We start from the raw sequence: 23,731 nt of genomic DNA, 5'->3' as shown, positions 1-23,731 counted from the left end.
CAAAGCCAATCAGAGGCGGAAGCAGAGCCTCCGGGGTGGGCGCCGTCTGGAGCCCGCCCCCTTAGCCTTCTGTCTCCTGGAGAAAGGCGGAAGGAATGCGGACCTTTCTGAAGTGATGGCCGCACTAGCCTATCAGAGGCGAGGTCAGGAAGGCGGAGCGGAAGACTGGAGGAGTGAAACGGATTGACGGAGCGAATTACCAATGAGAGCCTTGCTCCAGATCCTGCCCTACTACCGGAGGACCCGCTCGAGAAGGGAAATGGGGCTACGTCCAGGTGTAGGAGGTGTCAGCGTCCCAGTGACGTCATAGGTCAGTGCACTCAGCTCTGGCCTCCCTACGTAAATGACCATTTTCGAGGGGCTGTGAGCGAGGTGATTTCCATTGCAGTTTCCATCTCTATATTGGTGACTCATGTGTCAGTTCTCTGTGCCTCATTTTCCTCCTGTGGATACCTCATGGGTTCTTTTGAGGATAGCTAGACTATTTCCCTGAACACATAAAAAATTAATTCACCACTTTTTATGTCATGAAGTTTTTGTTTAACAAATATATTATGAATCCTCACTGGTTACCAGGCACTCTCCAACGTGTCTTCCTGCCTCTCTCTGTCCCCTTACCCTGTTTTCCCCCCATAAGATTTATCACAGTTGTTAGTGCCATCGAGTCAGTCGACTCATAGTGACCCTGTATCACAAAAGTAAAGCTGCCCCAATAGGGTTTCCGAAGCTGTAATCTTTATAGAGGAGCCCTGATGGCGCAGTGGTTAGGCACTCAGCTGCTAACTGAAAGGTGAGCAGTTGGAACATACCAGCTTCTCCAAGGGAGAAAGATGTGGCAGTCGGCTTCTGTAAACTCTAGGGGGACAGTTTTGCTCTGTCCTGTGGGTCTCTATGAGTCAGTATCAACTTGACAGCAATGGGTTTGTTTTGGAGTTCGGTTAAAAAAAAAATTGAAGACATTAGTCTGCTTCACTTCTAAACATTGGTGTATTTAACTAGAGTTCGTTATTTGTTTATAGCTCATTTTGTGTTTTGTTTTTGTTATTTTTAGGTAAAATTTATAATCAATGAAATGCACAAATCTTAAGGGACATTTGCTGAGCTTTGATAAAGGCATATAACTGAGTAACCCACTTCTATAAAGGTAACCAAACATCACCCTCAGGCAGAAAGCTCCCTTATACCCTGTCAGTCCCCACTCTGCTCTTCCCATGTTGTTGTTGGTTGCCCCCAAGCTGGCTTAGACTCAGGGCATCCTGATATGTAACAACAAAACGTTGCCCAGTCCTGCATCATTTTCATGATCATCGGTATTTTGAGCCCATTATTGTTGCTATTGTGTCTATCCATCTCATTGAGAGTTTCCTTCATTTTCACTGACCCTCTGTTTTACCAAACATGATACAAACAGAAGAAATGAAGTAAAAGAGCTGAACAAAGGATTTCACCCCTCCTGAGGCTACCACTATTCTGTATTTCACCATAGATCAGTTTTTGAGCTAGAATTTTACATTGTTTTATCTTCATTGACCTTAACTTTACTAACCTATTTAAGACAGGTGATTTTGTTTTTTTCTTTTTAACATTACTAACCTATTTAAGGCAGGTGATAGTGGTTTTCCATTTGTGGTAGAGATATAAGTTTACGTTTTATAAAACTGGGTTGATAAGTCCCAATATGCCGAGAATGAACTTTACACCTTTCATCAGGCTCAATTATTAATAGCACACTTTCCACTCTCAAAAGTGTTCCAGTTTGGACTGTCAATTATAGGTCACAGAATCTCTAATGGGTGGGGCATTGAAGATCAGCTGTGTAACGACAAGGAGCTTTTTTTTTTTGTATTGTGCTTTAGATGAAGGTTTTCTGAGCAAATTAGTTTCTCATTAAACAATACAAATATTGTTTTGTGACACTGGTTGCCAACCCTGTGACCTCGGGTTTCCCATTTCCATTTGTCCAGCTTCCCTGTACTCTCCTGCCTTCTCCTCCTTGCCCCTGGGCTGGTGTGTCCATTTGGTTTCATATACATGGTGGAGCTATGTGTATTATTGTTTGTTATATGGGCCTGTCTAATCTTTGGCTGAAGGGTGAACCTCAGGAGTGATCTCAGTTCTGAGTTAAAAGGATGTCTAGGGCCCATACTCTCGGAGTCTCTCCAGTCTGTCAGACCAGTAAGTCTGATCTTTTTATGTGAGTTTGAGTTTTGTTCTACATTTTTCTTCAGCTCTGTCCAGGACTCCCTGTTGTAAGCCTTGTCAGAGCAGTCAGTGGTGGTAGCCAGGCACCACCTAGTTGTGATGGACTATGTCTAGTGGAGGCTGGAATGGTTGTGGTCCATTAGTCCTTTCTTAGTTATCTAGTGCTGCTGTAACAGAAATACAAGTGGATGGCTTTAACAAAGAGAAATTTATTCTCTCACAGCCTAGTAGGCTCGAAGTCCAAATTCAGGGCGCCAGCTCCAGGGGAAGGCTCCCTCCCTCTGTTGGTTCTGGGGAAGGTCCTTGTCATCAGTCTTCCCTGGTCAAGGAACTTCTCAGCGCAGGCACCCCAGGTCCAAAGGACAGCTATTCTCCTGGTGTTGCTTTCTTGGTGGTATGAGATCCCTGTGTCTCTCTGCTAGCTGCTCTTTTTTATATTTCAAAAGAGATTGATTTAATATACAACCTCATCTTGTAGATTGAGTTCTGCCTCATTAACATAGCTGCCACTAATCTTGCCTCGTTAACGTCATAGAGGTAGGATTTACAAAACAGGAAAATTGCATCAGAAGACAAAATGGTAGACAATCACACAATACTGGGAATCATAGACTAGCCAAGTTGTCACATTTTGGGGGGACACAATTCCCTTGTGGCTTGGTTTTCTTCATTTTTCCTTGCTCCAGATGGGGTGGGTTTTTTTTTTTTAATGATAAATATATATATATGTAACAAAACATTTGCCATTTTGACCTTTATTACATGTACAATTCAGTGACATTAATTACCTTCATCATGTTGTGCACCCATCACCACTATCCATTTCCAAATGTTTTCATCACCCTTAGCTTAGTATCCCCCTAAGCAATCAATCCTCCTTCCCCACCCCCTGTCTTAGGCTATGTTCTCTAGAGAAGCAAAACCAGTAAAGCATATAAATATATATATATTCCCCCGCCCCCATAGCTGTTGAGTTCATTCTGACTCATGGCGACCCTATAGGACATAGCAGAACTGCCCCATAGAGTTTCCAAAGAGCGCCTGATGGATTCAAACTGCTGACCTTTAGGTTAGCAAACTATAGCATTTAGCTACTACACCACCAGGGTTTCCAAATATATATAAGGAGAGATTTATATCAAGGAAACAGCTCCTGCGATTGTAGGGAACATCCCAAGTCTATGGATCAGGATAGAAGCTTCTATTGATTCACGTAGCTGCAGGGGCTGCAAACCCGAGACTGGCAGGTCAGAGAGCAGGGCTCCCACTCACAGGCTGTGAAGATGGACAAATACCAATAACTGCAGATAAGCTGATAGCTCAAGTCCCAAGAGCTGGAGGTCAAATGAACAGGAGGCACCCTCAGGATCCAGAGCTAGCAAAGAAGTCAGAACCGTCTGCTTATATTCAGATGCAGGCCACACTCTCAGGGAAACTCCTTTCAACTGATTGATTACTCACAGCAGATTCCATCATGGGAGTAAACACATATAAACACTGAGAATCATGGCCCAGCCAAGATGACACACAATCTTAACCATCACACCTCCTTCCCCCACCTTTCCCTGGTAAGTACTAACAAACTTTGGTCTCTAAACACTAGCCTGTTCTAGATATTTCATATACGTGAGATCACACAGTATTTATCCTTTTGCAACTGACTCATTTCACTCAGCATAGCGTTTTCAGGGTTCATCCATGTTGCAGCATGTATCAGAACTTCATTCCTCTTTATGGCTGAGTAACACTCCATTCCACTCCATTTCTTCCCATTGCATGTTTTCTTTATCCATTCATCTGTTGATAGGCGCTTGCATTACTTCCACCTTTTGGCTATTGTTAATTGTGCTGCAGTGAACAGTGGTGTGTAAGTACCTGTTTGTGTTCCTGCTTTCAGTTCTTCTGGGTAGATACCTAGGAGTGGAATTGCTGGATCATACGGTAATCTTATGTTTAACTTTTTGAGGAACCTCCAAAGTGTTGTCCACAGCAGCTGCATCATTTTACAATTCCACCAACAGTGAATGAGTATTCCAACTTCTCCACATCAGCATCAAAACCTGTTGTTTTCCATTTTTTAAAGACAGCCATCTTCGTGGGAGTGAAGTGATATCTCATTGTGGTTTTGATTTGCATTTTGAGGACAGGGATCTTTTTGTTCACTAGAGTATCCCAAGCATTTGGACGAAGGTTTAGCATGTACTGTGGTGGTTTGCATGTTGTCGTGATGCTGGAATCTATGCTACTGGTATTTTAAATACCAGCAGGGTCACCATGGTGGTCAGGTTTTGGCAGAGCTTCCAGACTAAGACAGGCTAGGAAGAAGGACCTGATGGTCTGAAATTTCTGAAAAAATTGGCCAGTGAAAAACTTATGAATGGCAGCAGAGCATTGTCTGATATAGTGCTGGAAAATGACTATTATTCAAATTTATGCACCAACCGCTAAGGCCAAAGATGAAGAAATTGAAGAATTTACCAACTTCTGCAGTCTGAAATTGATCGAACATTGTAATCAAGATGCATTGATAATTACTGGGGATTAGAATGTGAAAGTTTTAAACAAAGAAGAAAGATCCGTAGTTAGAAAATACGGCCTTGGTGATAGAAAAAATGCTGGGAATCACATGATAGAATTTTGCAAGACACATGACTTCTTCATTGCAAGTACCTTTTTTCAACATAATAAACGTTGACTATGCACGTGGACCTCAATGGATGGAATACACAGGAGTCAAGTCAAGTATATCTGTGGAAAGAAACAATGGAAAAGCTCAATATCTCAGTCAGAGTAAGGTGTGGGCTGACTGCAGAACAGACCGTCAATTGCTTATATGCAGGTTCAATTTGAATCTGAAGAATATTAAAACAAGTTCACAAGAGTCAAAGCACAACCTTGAGTATATCTCACCTGAATTTAGAGACCATCTCAGGAATAGATTTGACACATCAAACATTAATGACTGAATACTAGGTGAACTGTGGGATGACATCAAGGACATTATACATGAAGAAAGCAAAAGATCATTAGAAAGAAAGAAAAGACCAAAATTTATGTCAGAAGGACCCTAAATTTGAATGTACACCAGCCAAAGCAAATGGAAGATATAATGAAATAAAAGAGCTGAACAGAAGATTTCAAAGGCGAGCTTGAGAAGACAAAATATTATAACGACATGTGCAAAAACATGGAGTTAGAAAACCAAAAGGGACACTCGGCATTTCTCAAGCTGAAAGAACTGAAGAAAAAAATTGAAGCCTCCAGTTGCAATATTGAATGATTCTATGGCAAAATATTGAACGATACAGGAAACATCCAAAGAAGATGAAAGAAATACACAGAATCACTGTACCAAAAAGAATTGGTGGATGTTCAACCATTTCAGAAGGTAGTATATGATCAGGAACTTACGTACTGAAGGAAGAAATTCAAGTTACACTAAAGACATTGACAAAAAACAAGGCTCCAGGAATTGACAGAATACCAATTGAGATGTTTCAACAAATGGATGCAGCATTGGAGGTACTCACTCCTCTATGCCAAGAAATTTGGAAGACAGCTGCCTGGCCAACTGACTGGACGAGATCCATATCTGTGCCCATTCCAAAGAAAGGTGATCCAACGGAATGTGGAAATTATTCAACAATATCATTAATATCACATGCAAATAAAATTTTACTGAAGATCATTCAAAAGCAGTTGCAGCAGTACATCGACAGGGAACTGCCAGAAATTCAGGGCGATTTCAGAAGAGGATGTGGAAGGAGGGTTATCATTGCTGATGTCAGATCTCTGCTGAAAACAGAATACCGGAAACATGTTTACCTGTGTAACAATATTGGCTAAATTGATATTAAAAAAAAAAAAAAAAAACACTTAAAGGTGTTAACTTTGTATTTTATTCTCCAGACTTGCTGGGGTTAAAAAGGCTCTTTTAAAGAGTTAAAGAGGCTTGGACGCTTCCTCCTCGGTCGGGGGTCCCCTGTTTGAAATTTCTCTCCTTGGACGTTATTGGTAGGCACAAACATTTCTGCTGCACTTTGTTTGCCTGCTTGCTCAGAAGTTTTAGCTCAGACATAAAACAAACCCTTTTTTAATAGATAAATTTAAAGTTTGGACATTCTGTAGTCCTGCTTTTATATGACCTGACCAAAAACACCCAAACCCGTTCCAGTCGAGTCATTGCAACTCATAGCGACCGTACAGGACAGAGTAGAGCTGCCCCATACGGTTTCCAAGGAGAGGCTGGTGGATTTGAACTGCCAACCTTTTGGTTAAGAGTCATAGCTCTTAATCACTGGGCCACCAGGGCCCCTATATGACCTGTTGATATGTCAAAATATATGAAAAATGCTTTGCTTTGTTTTGTTTTGTTTGTTTTTCTCTCTCTCTCTGCCTTTTGTCTGTTTTAAAAACTCCCAGTTTCTCTTGGTAGGGCAGGTCAAGTCCCATTGAAACTATGTCACTGGTTCACGAACCTTTTCCCAAATCAAAATAAACTCTGTAAAATTAACTTTGTCAGATTTTTTTTTAACAAAGAAAACTTGGAGTAAACTCCAGCATAGGTAATACGCAGACATGGTAAAAACTGTGAAGGATTTAAAGTACTACGTTACCATGTACGTTAGAGCTTTGCTGTCCAATACGGTGGTAAGATCTAGCATCAGAGCCTGTCTGTGTTCAGGAGGAGGGATGACAATCAGCAGCAGCACGAAGCTGATTCTCATGAGGTGGAGGTCAGACATACCTCCACTCTCCAACCTTTTTACCAATTCTGACACCAGCCGTCCTCCCCAAGGCACTCTCTACTTCTCTGCCAGGTTCGATAATTCATTGCAATGGCCACACAGAACTCAAGGACTATACTCACAGTTATGAGGCTTATTAGTGAAGGAACAGACTACAGTGAGCCCTGGTGGTACAATGGTTAAGCACTTGGCTGCTCACCAAAATGTGGGCAGTTTGAACCTACCAGCTGCTCTGCGGGAGAAAGATGTGGCAATCTGCTTCTTCCATAAAAGATAACAGCCTCGGAATCCCTACAGGACAATTCTGCTCTGTCCTACAGGGTTGCTGTGAGTTGGAATTGGCTCTACGGCAACAAGTTTGGTTTTTTGGAAGAGGCTACGACTGAGGATCAGGATTAACTTGGAAGTAACAGGGTACACTCAAGAGACAAGATGCAGTTTGTCAGCCAGGACAGCTCTTGGCTCCTTTTTGGCTGTCCCCACAGGCAGACCCTACTCTCAGCCACGCCAGCCTGCTGGCCTTCTCTAGGCTTCTGCCCTCCTTGGACAAGTGTTATGGCTGTTTGACAAGTGTCTGGAAGCATCTTGTTTCTCCAGCAAGCCTCCTGCCTGGAAATGCTCAGCTCTGTCTTACTCAGTGGGCCGGTAATGCCACCACAGCCATCTGCCAGTCCTGTGGTTCTTGCCTGTTCTATGGTTTTTGTCGCTCATGCTGATGCCTCCATTTCTCTGCCACTGGGCTCTACTGTGGCTGCTGCCATTCTCGCTGTCTCACACAATCTTCAGTGTTATAGCTCTCTCTCTTTCTTTTCTGTGTCTAGGAGGTTCTTAGCACAAAGCCCCTGGGTCCAAAGGCCAAACTCCACTCCAGGCTCTTCTTGATGGTAATGAGGTCTGGTCCTCCTCAACATCTGTGTGATTGGTCCATATGTAAGCCTGCTCCTTGTCAATTTCAAGACATGGTCCTTCCACCAGAACCGTGAACTGGTCAATCCCCTCAGTAGACCAAAGTCACTCATTTGCTTAATCCCAGCCAATTTTTACATACCCTCTTTGCATAGCATACTAACCAAACTCTTTGCAATATTGTGACCTAGCCTATCATTTCGGCAGAATTATAAACCCAAGGACAAAAAGGCCATATATAAGGGAAAGCCATTGCACCTCAGGTGGCCACTGGCCACATGTGACTGTGAGCACTTGAATCATGGCCGATCAAGTGCTGTAAGCGTAAACCGAGGTGTGCTGTAAGCATAAACTAAACTGAGATGTGGTGTAAGAGTAAACTACATACTTCATCTCACATCCTTTGGACATGTTATCAGGACGGATCAGTCCCTGAAGACATCATGCTTGGGGAAGTAGAGGGTCATCCAAAAAAAGGAAGACCCTCAGTGAGGTAGATTAACACAGTGGCTGCAACGATGGGCTCAAACATAGCAATGATTGTGAGGGTGGTGGAGGACTGGGCAGTGTTTCATTCTGATACACGTAGGGTGCTATGAGTCGGAACCGACTTGACATCACCTAACAACAGATCTCAAAGACTTACCCCAAAAATCAGAATGCAAAACCTTTCATTAATAATTTTTCTATTGATCACTTATTGAAAGGGAATTGTTATGGATTGCATTGTACTTCCCCAAAAGATATGCTGACCTTATTTGGAAATATGGTCTTTGCAGATGTAATGAGGTCATACTGGAGTAGGGTAGGTCCTAATCCAATATGACTGGTGTCCGTGTAAAAGAGACAGAGACACAGAGGGACAGCCCTGTGAAGATGCACCTCCAAGCCAAGGATCACCAAGGATCACCAGCTGTCACCAGAAAGGAGGACAGGGCATGGAACATTCTCCCTCAGAGCCCTCAGAAGGTATCAACGTGGCCGACACCCTGATTTGCACTTCTGATCTCAAGAACTGTGAGACACTACATTTCTGTTCTTGTAAGCCACCCAGTTTATGGAATTTTGTCTCAACACCCCTAAGAAAATAATATAGTGATATATTAGGGGTAAATAAAATATATTCCTAACGTTCATTCATGTCACCTGTTTTTTTTTTTTTTTTAATGTGGCTATTTTATTGTCGGTTGCCATCAAGCCAGCTCTGACTCAAGTCAGCTCTGACTCATGGCAACCTTCTGTGTAACAGAACAAAACGTTGCTCCATCCGGTACAGTCTTCATGGTTGTTGGCGTGTTTGAGTTCATTGTTGTGGCTCTCGTGTCAATCCATCTCATTGAGGGTTTCCATCATTTTCACTGCCTTTCCACTTTACCAAACATGATGTCCTTTTCCAGTGATTGATTTTTCCTGATAATGTCCTAAATAAGCGAGTCTCACCAGCCTCACTTCCAAAGAGCTTAGTAAAATTATATGTGTGATTTACGTTATATTTCTATCAGCCCAGCACTAAAAAGTTAACCGATATTCGTATGCAGAAATATGATTAGGAAAGGAATTCTCACTTTCTCTAGTACCTGTTTGGAACCCTGGTGGCGCAGTGGTTAAAAGCCTGGCTGCTCACCAAAAGATCCGCAGTTCAAATCCACCAGCCGCTCCTTGGAAACCCTGTGGGGCAGTTCTACTCTGTCCTACAGGGTCACTATGAATTGGAATCAATGGCAACGGGTTTTGGTTTGGTTGTAGTACCTGTTTATATCACGATTGAATTGTATGAGGGCTTTTCTCCCCCCATGATTTTGAAAATAAAAAAACCACAAAGCTACACATCATGAACTAATAAATGAAGGAAACTGAAATCGACTGTTGGCAGTGGGAAGAATCACCTACCATGTCCTAATAGTACCTGGGAGTATTTGCCCTCTGCCCCGGGGAATGTTTACATGGACTTTGAAACTGTCCGCTTTTTAAAACAAACCAAAGGACAAAGAAAAACAGAATGTTCTGAGGTTGCTTTTATTCCAAGAGTCCTGTGAGCGGCATCCAGACGCCACTGGCACCTGCTTGTCCCACAGCACACACAAACAGCAGCACTGTAAGGGCACCCAGGCCCACCAGAGACCAGGACCCTGAACAGTCAGTGTGACTTTGTCTGCCATCGAAGGCTGGCCTGGCCACCCCCAAGTGGTCCCTCTGCGTCTCCCCACTCCTCAGGCAGGCGAGGAGCAGGACAGAATGCCCATCAGCTCCACACATCTGGGTTCTGTGTGTACCCTGCAGCCCTGCTGATCTCAAAAGGCGGGCGACACGTGCAGCCCCCACTCAAAGAAGGGGCTTCTCCAGTCATAGGCTTCTTCGTTTCTTCTCTGTCCACCAGGCTCCAGATGGCCCCTGCCTAGAGCCCCTGTCCAGGCAGGGAGTGGCCACATCCTGGGCCGGAGACAGGAGTCACTGTCCTCTATGAGCTTGGGACCAGGACCCAGCGGGGAGGCTAGGAGGCCGAGGTGGCCCCTGTGGGCTGGACCAGCATGGTGGTGGCCTGCAGTGGGTAGTAGCGGCCCCGCCAGGTCTTCCAGAAGATGCCCTTCTTTCTCTGCTGCCGCTGCCGTGGGATAGAGTGGAAATACTGGCCGTTGAGGTTGGAGTGGCTGCAGGTGCCGAACCACCAGCCGCCTGTGGGTCAGGCAGGAGGGAGCAGAGTTAGGCTCGGGTCCTTGAGCCTCTGTTGGGGCTGAGTTAGGGGTGGGGTTGGAGTCAGGGATGGGGATGGGGTTAGTGTCGCAGGTGGGGATGGGATGGAGTTGGGGATGGGACTGGGGATAGGGTTGAGACTGCAAGTGGAAGTGGAGGTGGGGTTAGGTTTAAGATGGGGCTGGGGTGGGAGATGGGCTTGGGGTTTCAGCTGGGGATAAGGCTGGGATGGAGTTGGGGTTGCGATGAGGATGGGGTGGGCTTTAGACTTCAACTACACATTGTAGGTGGGGCTTTGGCAGTGCAGGCCCTTAACCAAAGCAAATCTGCTTTCAAGTCTGTGACCTTAGCAAGTCACTCCTCTGCACCCAGCTAACATTTATTATACACTTTATGTCATCAGCTTCATCAATTTATACTCAATTAAACCATAGGAAATTACTAAGAATCCCACCGAAAAGGCTGTTTCGTATGTTTTACTTCATAGAACCAGGACTCTGCCTCCAATTTCATTAGAACAAGATGGGGTTGATTTTGGTGGCTTTACCATGTACTAGCCACCATCCCACGTATGTCGTCTCATTGAATTTCCAAAGTAATCCTAAGAGGAGAGCACCATCCTTATACCCATCTTAAAGCTGGGAAAACTGAGGCTGGGAGAGATTAAATCAGTTGCCCAAAGCATTCAGCAAGAGAAGACGGGGGCAGGGAGAAGATAGAATCTGAGGGGAGGGCAAGGAAACGGCGGGGGGGTGGGGACCAGGCCCTGTGGGGCAGAGCGGGATAGGATAGGGCAGGAGGGAGTGGGATGGGGCTTGCTCACCAGAGAGTATCTTGGCGCAGTTCTTGTCCCTGCGGAGGTCATGGTCCTGGTCCCAAGTGGAGAACGGCAGGGAAAGGCCACTGGGTGCGACAGCGGTGGCGCCAAGTTTGCTGGCCACAGGCGCTGTGACCTGCAGGCTGTAGGCTGTGTCCTCGCCCCCCAGGTGGATGGGGAACTTCAGAGACTCAGCATTGCCCTCCCAGTCCTGCAGCTGCACGGCCAGGCGCCCACCGTGGCCCCCTGTGATGCGGTGCACCTTCTCCAGGCCCAACCAGAACTCTCCTGCAGCGGGGAGAGGCCGCTCGGTCGGGGGGCCCACCTCCACAGCCACCCCTGCCTCCTCCCCTGTTCCCCTGGGTGCTGCAGAAATACCCACCTTGAGGGTCCCCAAAGCCTGCCTTATAGGCTTCCCAGGGCTGATCAAAGTCCACAGAGCCATCCTGGCGCCTCTGGATCACTGTCCAGCCTCCGTCTATCCAGGGGCAGGGGCAAGGTCACCAGAAGGACCTTCCTCATGGAGACCCTGACTCACTCATGTGGTTCCCAATCCCCAAAGCCCCTCCAAACCCAGGGAGGGCTAGGCTCCCCTCAAACATCCCAGGGAACTGGAGAAGACTCTTCGGGGTGACCACCAGACAGAGGGTCGAGACCTGAGGCCCAAGCACCCGGCAAGCAAGGAGGAAGGAGGCAGGGTGGGACAGCGGAAGTCTGCAGAGTCTCCCAGGATGGGCTGCACCCAGTCCTCCTGCAAGTCTCAGCCCAGGCTCACCATGGGAACCTGCCTCTGAGCTTATAATGGGAGTCGCTGGGGGGAGGGCCCGTGTCAGGCAGAGCGTGTGCCCAGAGGGCGCCCTGTTGGCCTGCCTCCCACCTGAGGTCATCTCGCAATTGACCAGGAACGGCGGGGACCCCTGTGGCTGGATCTGGAACAGTCCACTCTGCCGCTCACCCTCTTCAAACAGCTCCTGGCAGTCCCGGGGCAGCCCTGCGGACAGTCGGGCTGGAATGAGGCAGGAGCGCAGCTCCTCGGGTCTTAGGAGTATCTGAGGTTGGGGCAGTCGGTGAAAGGGAGGGGAAAGGGAGGGGAGGGGCAGTTCTGACCTCACTCTTCTCCCACCTAGAATCTTCCATGGCTTTCCTCAGCACCCCTCAAGCCACACAAGCCTCCTTCCCCACCTCCCGGTGTCTTCCCAGTACCATGAACCCTCCCTGCAATGGAGGCTTTGCACGTGCTGGTCCCTCTGCAGAGGAGAGAAGCCCTCTTCCCTCACGCCTCTCCCTGCCTCATCCTGCCTCACCAGCCAAAACCAGTTGCCACTGAGTCAATTCTGACTCATGGTGACCCCGTTGTGTGTCAGAGTAGAACTGTGTTCCATAGTGTTTTCAAGGCTGTGACCATTCAGCAGCAGACTACCAGGCCCTTGGTGCCTTTGGGTGGATTTGAACTGCCAACCTTTCAGTTAAAAGTCCAGCACTTAACCATTTATGGCCCCCAGACCAGGCCAGACCTCCCAAAATGAGTACAGTAGGCTTCCCACGCCCCAGCACTGGGATCCTCTGATGGTTCCCCCTCCCACTGGATGGGGGCTCTGTGAGGCTAAGGACGAGGAGTGGCTCTTGCCCCACACCCTGGCACAAGCACCCACTGACCTTGGTCCATAGTAACCAGTGAAAACCCAAACTAGTGGCCACTGAGTCAATTCTGACTCACACATGGCAACCCCATGTGTGCAGAGTAGAACTATGATCCATAGGGTTTTCAAGGCTGTGACCTTTCAGAACTAGGTCACCAGGCCTTTCTTCTTGAGGTGCCTCTGAGTGGGTTCGAACCACTAACTTAACCGTTTGTACCATCCAGGGACTCCATTAGCCCGTAATAGGTGTTCAATAAAGACCTGATGGATGAATGGTTATGACTGATGAATGAATGGTTGAGGGAGTTGGACCACAGGCAGGGAGGGCTGGTTTCCTTTGAGTGGGGAATGCAGATGGAGCCTAGAGAGAGCTGGGGGACAGGACAGAGGCCCCTTCCTGGGGTCCCAGCTACTGGAGGAAGGGGGTGAGGGCTAAAGAGAGAAGCAGGGAGAAGGGAAGGGGAAGGAGGATGTCAGGCACCAAAGGAAGATGGGCAAGTCCCCACCCCCAGCCCAGCCAGGGAAAGTAGGGGAAAGGTCATGGGAGGGGGGAGGGAGAGGAGGAACAAGGACACTAACCAGTTTGTCTGGGCTGTGGGGGTGGTGGGCGGGCCCCAAGTGCCTGGGAGGACACTTTCCGGCCCCTCAGGCAGCTCCCCTTTCCCCTAATTCCCTCTCTTCCAATCAGGACAGGCAAGACAGGCCCACGGCCAAACCGCCAGTGTGGCCTTCATTACCGCCAGCTGTTTGTCTCCCAAGCGCTGAACTTTTCCCTACTTGACGGGGCAGAGCCTGGAGTCCTGAACCCCTGCGTTCCCCAACGCCCCCCACCAGTACACTCCCCAACCCAGACCGGCGTCTGCTCTCCCTGAAGCCCCTCTCACCATCCTGGGCAGCTGGTCTTGGGGAGCATGGTGGGAGGGGGATAGCCTTGGGTGGGAGAGCCCTGGAGGCTAGAGGGCTGGAAGCCATCATCTAGTCCAAGGGTGGAAAGGGGGAATTTGAACTTTCACCCAGTTGGCTGCAGAGAGGTGCAGATGCCCCGCTGGGTGACTGCTGTGGGATGGGTGGAGGACTACAGCACAGCTGGGTCTGGGGCTGTGAATTCAGGGTAGGAGGAGCTGGGGAACTGCGTCAGACACATACAGACACAACCCGTTAACCCGTTGCCATAGAGTCAATTCTGACCCATAGCAACCCTATAGCACAGAGTAGAACTGCCCCATAGGGTTTCCAAGGAGCACGTGGTTAGCAGCTGTAGCTCTTAACCACTACACCACCAGGGTTTCCACATAGACCAAAGGACCCACAATTTGAGATTTGGGGCGATTTTGGGAATACATGATAAAGGACCTAGGGCTTGGCATGGTGACAAAGGCCACTCTCCTGGGACCCGACTCTGCAGATGGGTGGGGGTGGGACCTGGAGGGGGGGCTTTGGGGTCTGTGAGGGACCAGTGTGTGGGTCAGGGACCCTGGATTTGTACGAGATGCAAGAATGAGTGTGTCTGGCTGGGAAGATGGGTTCCCTGCCCTGTCTCCCCCTACATCCACACCCCACGGAGATCTTGGGGAGCCCAAACCTCAGAACACCCCTCTCAGATAGCCATTCTTACTTCATCCAGTGAGGGCTCCATGCTCCCTACTGGGGACCCTCTTGTCCGCCACTACACCCTTCCAGAAGGTTCTATTCTCCAGTAGATTGATTCCTTAAGCTGAACCCCTACCCCACTCCTGCAGCTCAAGTCCCCCATGGTCCCTCTTTCCCACCCCCTGCTCCAGTTAGTGGTCAGCAAGGCTTGGGAAAACCCCTTGGCTTGCTGGGAAGAAGGGTGTGGTGTCCCAGCTGGGCAGGTTCAGGGCTGAGAAGTGGGAGATGCCTTTTCAACCCTTCCCTGGAGACAGCCCTTCCACAAGGACCCAGGTCCAGTGCCTTTTCTGTAAGTGGACCTGACAAGAAGGGAGACAGGGATGGCAAGTGGAGGTAGGGGTGCCAAAGGTTAGCAAAGGGCCAGGCACTCACTGTGCAGGCGGCTGGCATTGTGAGCAGGGTCCACATGCTGGGCCATCTTGGGTAGCCTCTTCCTCCTGGCAGGCTTGGCCACCTCTTGGTTCAGGTGTGTAGTGGTCAGGAGGCCCACCTGGGGCAGGGCAGGAAGAGGGTGTCAGGTCCAGCTGGCTCAGGCTGCCAGACCTGCCCAGTTCCACATCTGCACCTACAGGTCCGGCCTGGATCTCACTCCCCACGTGGGACAGGCTCAGGCACCTGGCTCTGCAGATTTTGTATCCTCAGGTGTTGCTTCTCCAAGTGCCGTTGCTGTTGGGCCACCTTTTGGAAAAGTTGCTCGATCCTGCTATTCTGAGCTTTGAGCTGCATCTGGGGAAGGCAGGGTAAACCCTGGTGAGAAGCGAGGCCCCTGCCTCCAGCCTCGCCATTCATCCACCCGTCGGTTCTTCCATCTCTCCATCCTTTGGGGGCGGTGTCGGGGGCGCCCAGGGAGCCCAGGATGGACCCCCCCTCCCTTCCATACCCTTCCAGGCTGTCGAAACACAGGTACCTGCAGGCTGCGCAGGGTCTCGGGCGCGGCCTCGTCGCCGGGGACTGGGCTCACTGGAGCCTGCGAGGGCGCCTTGGTCCCCGCGGCCTGCCCGCAGGTGGCTCCGCACGAGCCCAGGCGCCGCTCGAGCGCGCCCAGCTGTCCGCGGGTGCGCTCCACGTGCTCGCGCAGCCCGTGGCCGAGCTGCAGCAGCCCATGCGCTAGCACGTTCACCTCGTCCCAGGACGCGAAGCGCGGCGGCTCAGAAGGCGCGGGACGGCCCTGCGCGCTCAGCAGCCCGGCCGTGGCGGCGCACAGCACCAGGGCTGCGCCGGCCGAGGGCGCGCTGCGCATCTTCCGGGGCGGCCTGGGCGCCGGGCGCGAGTACGCGAGGGTGTGGAGCGCAAGGCCGGCGCGGGGCTCGAGAAGGAGAGCAGGAGCCACGGGGGAACTAGCGAAGCCGCGCTCGGGTGTAGAGGCCACTCGGAGAGCCCAGATCGTAACTGGAGTCCACTCCGCTCCAAATGTCCCCGAAGCACCTCTCCCACCCCAGTGCCCCCTTTTATAGGCCTCGTGCAGGGGTGGGGCGGGGAGCCTCGAAGGCGGGGCGCTGGGAGTGCCGGGGGCGGGGCCTACGGCAGGGGAGGGGTCCTTGTGCGCTGGAGGCGGGTGGTTATGGGAAGGGGGCTCCCAGGGCTGTAAAATTCTGGCTCCCCTCTCCTGGCCCGCCCCTGCGGACGTGACAGATGTGACTCTCCCTCCCCCAACCTCCCCTCCTCCCGGCGCCGGAATCCGAGCCCCCACCCCGCCCCTGTTGCGCCCAGTGGGAGAAAGGGCGCTCCTGTAAGGACGCCCCGATGGGAAGAGCAGGGCATTCCTGACCCCTCTGCCAAGTCAGAAGCTGGGGTCGGGGGTGGTGAGAGCAACCAAGAAGAAAGTTTCTTGGTGCGCTGAGTTAGGCGGGAACACCCTGGCTGGACAGGGAGGGGAGCCAGGGATCTCTCGAACATCCCCGCCTCTGGGGTGGCTTCCTGGAACTGCCAGGCTGGACCCGGGAAAGATGCCTCAGGAGTCCCACACTCCTTCATTGCAGATGTTTGTGAAGTTCTTAATCAGCTTCCTACTCCCTAGCCCCCCAGCTGTGAGTGTCCTAGCCAGGGCCTCACCCCCACTAGTCACCCCTGTCCCCAGGCCTTCAGTGTTTGTGTCTTCGCCTGTGTGACAGCAGGAACAGAAAGAGGAGATCTATGAAACGCAGGCCTCTGTCCTCAATCATTCATTCATTCAGCAAATAGGACTGCTGCCCTCTTGGCCCAGGCCCTGTCCAGGAGTTCCAAACCAAAAAACCAAATCTGTTGCCATCTAGTCTTTCCGACTCATGACGACTACATATGTTACAGAGAAGAACTGCACTCCATAGTTTTCTTGGTTGCAATCTTTACAGGAAGCAGATAGGCCTTTCTTCTGCAGCACTGCTGGGTGGGTTTGAACCACAAACCTTTAGGTTAATAGCCGAGGGCAAACAGTTTGTGCCACCCAGGGACCTTGCCAGAGTTCCAACCTGGTGGAGAGACCCCAACATGCTGAGCCTGGGATAGGGGCAGGGTTGGGGCAAAGGAAGACCTGACTGAGGGGCTGGGCCACATTCATTTCACAAGGCCATGCATATTTTATTTTTTTTTATGCATATATTCAACATTTCTCTGAACCACCTCCCCCTCCTCCAACTCTGATACCATGCCAGGAGGGGAAGATTGGTACAAAAACTCTGCCAGCCAGGAAGGACCAGGGGCAGGTTGGTCCAGAGGAGAAGAATAGGGTTGACTCAGCAGGGCTTCAAGCCAGCTTGGCTCTGGAATCTGAAACTGCAAGACCCAGGGCTGACTTGTGGGCGGTCACTCATACACAGGGCCTGGCAGGGCTGCCTGCCAAAAGGGCTGATCCTGGCAGCAGAGAGGAAAGCCCCGGCAAGGAGTAGGTCCAGACGGCCACCACCTGGCCTGGCAGCTGGCCCGTACCTCCCCCAGCTCCTGGCCTTCCTCTGAATGGGAAAATAGCTATTCTGAGCTACAGTGCACTCTCCTTTTCCCCAACCCTGCCTGCAAACTTTGGCTTCTTGCACTAAGAGAAATGATCAATTTAGGGCCCATTTCACGGCGTTTACTTGTTCCGAGCTAGGGGACAGTGGTAATTCAGTGGGAGACTTCTCGCCTTCTATACAGGAGACCCAGATTCGATTCCTGGCCAATGCAATTCACATGTCAGTAGAGTCTTGCATGTTGCCAGCAGAGCTGACAGACTAAGACTGGGAAGAAAGGCCTGGCAATTGACTTCCAAAAATTAACCAAGGAAAACCCTATGGGCCACAAGGGTCTGATCTGAAACCGACCATGGTGATGACGCACAACTAGGCAGCCTTTTGTTCCGTTGTGGATGGGCTTGCCGTGAGTCAGAGCCCACTAGACAGCAAGTAACCACAACAACTTTTTCCAACATGATGGTCTTTTCATGATCTGATTTTCGGGGGCTTCCTCCATGCCAAGTTTCAGAGAGTGTAATTTTTTTTTTTAAGAATTGCCAAAGGCCCTTGAAGGCACCCACCCAACTATGAGCCAGCTACAAAAGGATTCATTCCAGGGCCAGGAACTGGCTCTGGATTTCATCCCCAGAACAGTTAATTCTGTGCCATATTCCCTCTCACCCAGTAATGACATAGACACTCTGACAACTTGTTCACAGGGCACCTACTGAATGCCTGGCCCTGGGCTGGAGCCATAATGATGGGCAAGACTCAGTCCCCTCGAAGTAGCATTAGAAAGGTGACGTGGGCTGGACTGTGGGTTGACTGTTGTTTGAAAAGCCCTCAGTCCCCCCTTCTAACCTGTTAATATAACCCTGCTTGTAGATAGGGCTTTTCTTGTGTGATGTGAATGAGGTCATACTAGGGTAGGGTGGGTTCTAAACCTTATGAGCGATCACTATATGTGCCCATACAGAAAGACATATATGTATGTATGTATATATAATACACACATGTGTATATACATACACACACACACATATATTGTTCTTGTTGTTAGGTGTCGTAGAGTGAGCTCTGACTCTTAGTGACCCTATGTACAACAGATCCAAACCTTGTCCAGTCCTGTGTCATCCTCACAATCATTGCTGTGTTTGAGTGTGTTGTTGCAGCCACTGTGTCTATCCATCTCGTTGAGGGTCTTCCTTCTTGCGGACCATCTTCTTTACCAAGCATGGTGTCTTTCTCGAGGGATTAATCCCTCCTGATGATGTGTCCAAAGCAAGTGAGTTGGGCAATGTTCTATTCTGATTCTTAAGGTTTTCGTTGACTAATTTTCAGGAGGAGATGATAGGCCTTTCTTCCTAGTCTGTTTTAGTCTGGAAGCTCCACCGAAACCTGTCCACCATGGGTGACCCTACTGATGTTTGAAATACTGGTGGCATAGCAACACATAAGCCACTACAGTAAGACAAACTAACAGATGAATGAGGGGGATATGTACATATATACGTGTGTGTGTGTGTGCAATAGATACGTATATATAGATATATACTATCTGGAACGTGCTCTTGAACACAGAGCAGCTAACGAGAATGGAAGAAACAATGAAGAGCTGAGCAGAAGATTTCGAAAGGAGGCTTGAGAAGACAAAGTAAGCTATTATAATGAAATGTGCAAAGACTTAGAGTTAGAAAACCAAAAGCGAAGAACATGCTTGGCATTCCTAAAACACAAAAAAACTAAAGAAAAAATTCAAGCCTCGAGTTACAATATTGAAGGATTCTATGGTCAAAATATTGAATGATACAGGAAACATCAAAAGAAGATGGAAGGAAAACACAGAGTCATTGTATCAAAAAGAACTGGTCAACATTGAACCATTTCAGGAGGTAGCATATGATCAAGAACCAGTGGTACTTATCTTAGTCATCTAGTGTTGCGATAACAGAAATACCACAAGTGGATGGCTTTAACAAACAGAAGTGTATTTCCTCACAGGCTAGGAGGCTACAAGTCCAAATTCAGGATGCCAGCTCCAGGGGAAGGCTTCTCTCTGTGGGCCCTGGGGGAAGCTCCTTGTCATCAATCCTCCCTTAGGAAGCTTCCCTAGGAGCTTCTCTGCACAGGAACCCCAGGTCCATAATACTACTGAAGGGAGAAGTAGGAGCTGCACTGAAGGCATTAGCAAAAAACAAGGCTTCAGGAATTGATGGATTACCAACTGAGATGTTTCAACGAACAGAGGCAGTGGTGGGAGGTGTTCGCTTATCTATACCAGGAAAATTGGAACATAGCTACCTGGTTGGCCGACTGGAAGAGATCCATATTTGTGCCCATTTCAAAGAAAGACGATCCAACAGAATATGGAAATTATCTAACAGAATTATTAATATCACATGCAAGTAAAATTTTGCTGAAGATCATTCAAAAGCAATTGTAGCAGTACATCGACAGGGAACTGCCACAAATTCAAGGCAGATTCAGAGGAGAACATGGAACAAGGGACATCATGGCTGATGTCATATGGATCCTGGCTGAAAGCAGAGAATACCAGAAAGATGTTTACCAGTGTTTTATTGACTATGGAAAGGCTTTCGACTGTGTGGATCATAACAAATTATGGATAACATTTCAAAGAATGGGAATTCCAGAACACTTAATTGTGCTCATGAGGAACCTGTGCATAGACCAAGATACAGTCATTCGAAGAGAGCAAGGGTTTTACTGCATGGTTTAAAATCATGAAAGATGTACGTCCGGGTTGTGTCCTTTCGCCTTACCTATTCAATCTGTATGCTGAACAAGTATCCGAGAAGCCAGACTCTATGAAAAAGACCGTGGCATCAGGATTAGAGGAAGACTCAACAACTTGAGATATGCTGATGACACAACCTTACTTGCTGAGGACTTGAAACACTTACTGATGAAGATGAAAGACTTAGCTTTCAGTACGGATTACACCGCAACATAAAGAAAACAAAAATCTTCGCAACTGGGCCAATAAACAACATCATGATAAACGGAGGAAATGTTGAAGTTGTCAAGGATTTCATTTTACTTGTATCCACAGTCAACGCCTAGGGAAATAGCAGTCAAGAAGTCAGGTGATGTGTTGTGCTGGGTGAATCTGCTGCAAAAGACCTCTTTACAGTGTTGAAAAGCAGAGATGTCACTTTGAGAATTAAGGTGTGCCTGACCCAAGTCATGGTGTTTTCAATTGCCTCGTTTGCTTGTGAAAGCTGGATAATGAATAAGGAAGACCGGAGAAGAATTGATGCCTTTGAATTGTGGTGTTGGCAAAGAATATTGAATATACCACAGACTGACAGAAGAACGGACAAATCTGTCTTGGAAGAAGTACAGCCAGAATGCTTTTAGAAGTGAGGATGGCAAGACTTCGTCTCACGTAGTTTGGGCATATTATCAGAAGGGACCAGTCCCTGGAGAAGGACATCATGCTTGGTAAAGTAGAGGGTAAGCAAAAATGAGGAAGACCCTCTATGAGATGGATTGACACAGGGGCTGCAACAATGGGCTCAAGCATAGCAACGATTGTGAGCATAGCGAAGGACCGGGCGGCGTTTCGTTCTGTTGTACATAAGGTCACTATGAGATAGAACTGACTTGACAGCGCCCAACAACAACAACAGTATACACACACATATATTGAGATGTGTAATACACATTCACACACTTATGAGAAAAAAAAAAAAAAACCATTGCCATTGAGTGGATTCCAACTCCTAGCGACCCTATAGGACAGAGTAGAACTGCCCCATAGAGTTTCCAAGGAGCGCCTGGCGCCTCACACACACATAGAGACACATAAACGTATTATATGATATGTCTTTGCCCTTTTACTAAAAACAAGGATACTGTCTTACATAATCACGGTACAGGTTAGCAACTTCAAGAAATTTGACCCTGACATAGTACTGTTATCTAATCTACAGTCCATATTCCAATTTTGTCAATTGTGCCAATAACGTTCTTTATAGCTATGGTGTGTCCAGGCACGATCCAATCCAAGATTGCACGTTGCTGCGGCTGTTTCATCTGAACGATCCTTCTCCTTTCTTTACCCTCCACAACATTGACTTTTTGTGTGTGTGTGTTTTAGATGGTTTACAGAGACAATTAGTTTCTCACTAGACAATTAATACACATGTTGTTTCATGACATTGGTTGCCAACCCCAATGTCAACACTCTCTCTTCTCGACCTTGGGTTGCCTATTACTGGGTTTCCTGTGCATTTTCCTGCCTTCTTGTCCTTGCCCCTGGGCTGCTATGCTCATTGTGTCCCCCTTTTTTTTTTTTTTAATAATTTTTATTGTGCTTTAAGTGAAAATTTACAAATCAAGTCAGTCTTTCACATATACACTTATATACACCTTACTACATACTCCCATTTACTCTCCCCCTTATGAGTCAGCTTGCTCCCTCCTTCCAGTCTCTCCTTTCGTGACTGTTTTGCCAGTTTCTAACCCCTTCTACCCTCCCATCCCCCCTCCAGACGGGAGATGCCAACACAGTCTCAACTGTCCACCTGATACAGTAGTTCACTCTTCATCAGCATCTCTCTTGTCTCATTTGTTTTATGGGCCTGTTTAATTGTTGGCTGAAGGGTGAACCTCAGTAGTGACTTCAGTACTCAGTTAAAAGTGTGCCTGGGGCAAAAACTAACTCCAAGAGGATCAAAGACCTAAACATAAACACTAAAACGATAAAGATCATGGAAGAAAAAATAGGGACAACGTTAGGAGCCCTAATACAAGGCATAAACAGAATACAAAACATTACCAAAAATGATGAAGAGAAACCAGATAACTGGGAGCTCCTAAAAATCAAACACCTATGCTCATCTAAAGACTTCACCAAAAGAGTAAAAAGACCACCTACAGATTGGGAAAGAATTTTCAGCTATGACATCTCTGACCAGCGCCTGATCTCTAAAATCTGTATGATTCTGTTAAAACTCAACCACAAAAAAGACAAATAACCCAATCAAATAGTGGGCGAAGGATATGAACACGCACTTCACTAAAGAAGATATTCAGGCAGCTAACAGATACATGAGAAAATGCTGTCAATCATTAGCCATTAGAGAAATGCAAATTAAAACTACGATGAGATTCCATCTCACACCAACAAGGCTGGCATTAATCCAAAAAACACAAAATAATAAATGTTGGAGAGGCTGCGGAGAGATTGGAACTCTTATACACTGCTGGTGGGAATGTAAAATGGTACAACCACTTTGGAAATCTATCTGGCGTTATCTTAAACAGTTAGAAATAGAACTACCATACAACCCAGAAATCCCACTCCTCGGAATATACCCTAGAGAAATAAGAGCCTTAACATGAAGAGATATATGCACACTCATGTTTATTGCAGCACTGTTTACAATAGCAAAAAGCTGGAAGCCACCAAGGTGTCCATCAACGGATGAATGGGTAAATAAATTATGGTATATTCACACAATGGAATACTACTCATTGATAAAGAACAGTGACGAATCTGTGAAACATTTCATAACATGGAGGAACCTGGAAGGCATTATGCTGAGTGAAATTAGTCAGATGCAAAAGGACAAATATTGTATAAGACCACTATTATAAGATCTTGAGAAATAGTATAAACTGAGAACACATACTTTTGTGGTTACGAGGAGGGGAGGGAGGGAGGGCAGGAGAGGGTTATTTACGGATTAGTTAGTAGATAAGAACTACTTTAGGTGAAGGGAAGGACAATACTCAATACACGGAAGGTCAGCTCAACTGGACTGGACCAAAAGCAAAGAAGTTTCCGGGATAAACTGAATGTTTCGAAGGTCAGCGGAACAAGGGTGGGGGTTTGGGGACTATGGCTTAAGGAGACTTCTAAGTCAATTGGCAAAATAATTATATTATGAAAACATTCTGCATCCCACTTTGAAGTGTGGCATCTGGGGTCTTAAATGCTAACACGCGGCCATCTAAGATGCATCAATCGGTCTCAACCCACCTGGATCAAAGGAGAATGAAGAACACCAAGGTCACACGATAACTATGAGCCCAAGAGACAGAAAGGGCCACATGAACTAGAGACTTACATCATCCTGAGACCAGAACTAGATGGTGCCCGGCCACAACCGATGACTGCCCTGACGGAGCACAACAGATAAC

At 47.9% G+C, this 23,731-nt stretch overlaps 1 protein-coding gene and 1 long non-coding RNA gene across 4 annotated transcripts; one reads left to right on the top strand and one right to left on the bottom strand.

Annotated features, from left to right (window-relative positions):
• The first annotated feature begins 11 nt into the window (after positions 1-11).
• Positions 12-8,959, top strand: LOC126072060 (uncharacterized). The gene is made up of 3 exons (XR_007516455.1): positions 12-310; positions 1,052-1,144; positions 8,636-8,959. It is a non-coding gene; the product is annotated as an uncharacterized LOC126072060 (long non-coding RNA).
• A 904-nt stretch (positions 8,960-9,863) lies between these two features.
• Positions 9,864-16,105, bottom strand: ANGPTL4 (angiopoietin like 4). Of its 3 annotated transcripts, none has more exons than XM_049876717.1 (7): positions 15,562-16,101; positions 15,270-15,380; positions 15,027-15,144; positions 12,242-12,370; positions 11,747-11,842; positions 11,371-11,652; positions 9,864-10,529 (listed from the first exon to the last, which is right to left on the bottom strand). In XM_049876717.1, exons 1-7 carry the CDS (start codon positions 15,892-15,894, stop codon positions 10,348-10,350), a joined length of 1,251 nt encoding a protein of 416 aa, XP_049732674.1. In that variant the 5' UTR covers positions 15,895-16,101; the 3' UTR covers positions 9,864-10,347. The 3 variants fall into 3 exon arrangements, with proteins under 3 accessions (XP_049732674.1, XP_049732675.1, XP_049732676.1); XM_049876718.1 differs by having other exon boundaries at positions 12,242-12,355; positions 15,562-16,099; XM_049876719.1 differs by lacking the exon at positions 11,747-11,842 and having other exon boundaries at positions 15,562-16,105.
• Positions 16,106-23,731: the final 7,626 nt, after the last annotated feature.

The sequence above is a fragment of the Elephas maximus genome, chromosome 3 (assembly GCF_024166365.1).
Source record: "Elephas maximus indicus isolate mEleMax1 chromosome 3, mEleMax1 primary haplotype, whole genome shotgun sequence".
In the NCBI taxonomy this organism is placed as follows: Eukaryota; Metazoa; Chordata; class Mammalia; order Proboscidea; family Elephantidae; genus Elephas; species Elephas maximus.
Note: the sequence above shows the minus strand (reverse complement) of the source record. Positions and strands in the feature narration are given on the sequence as shown.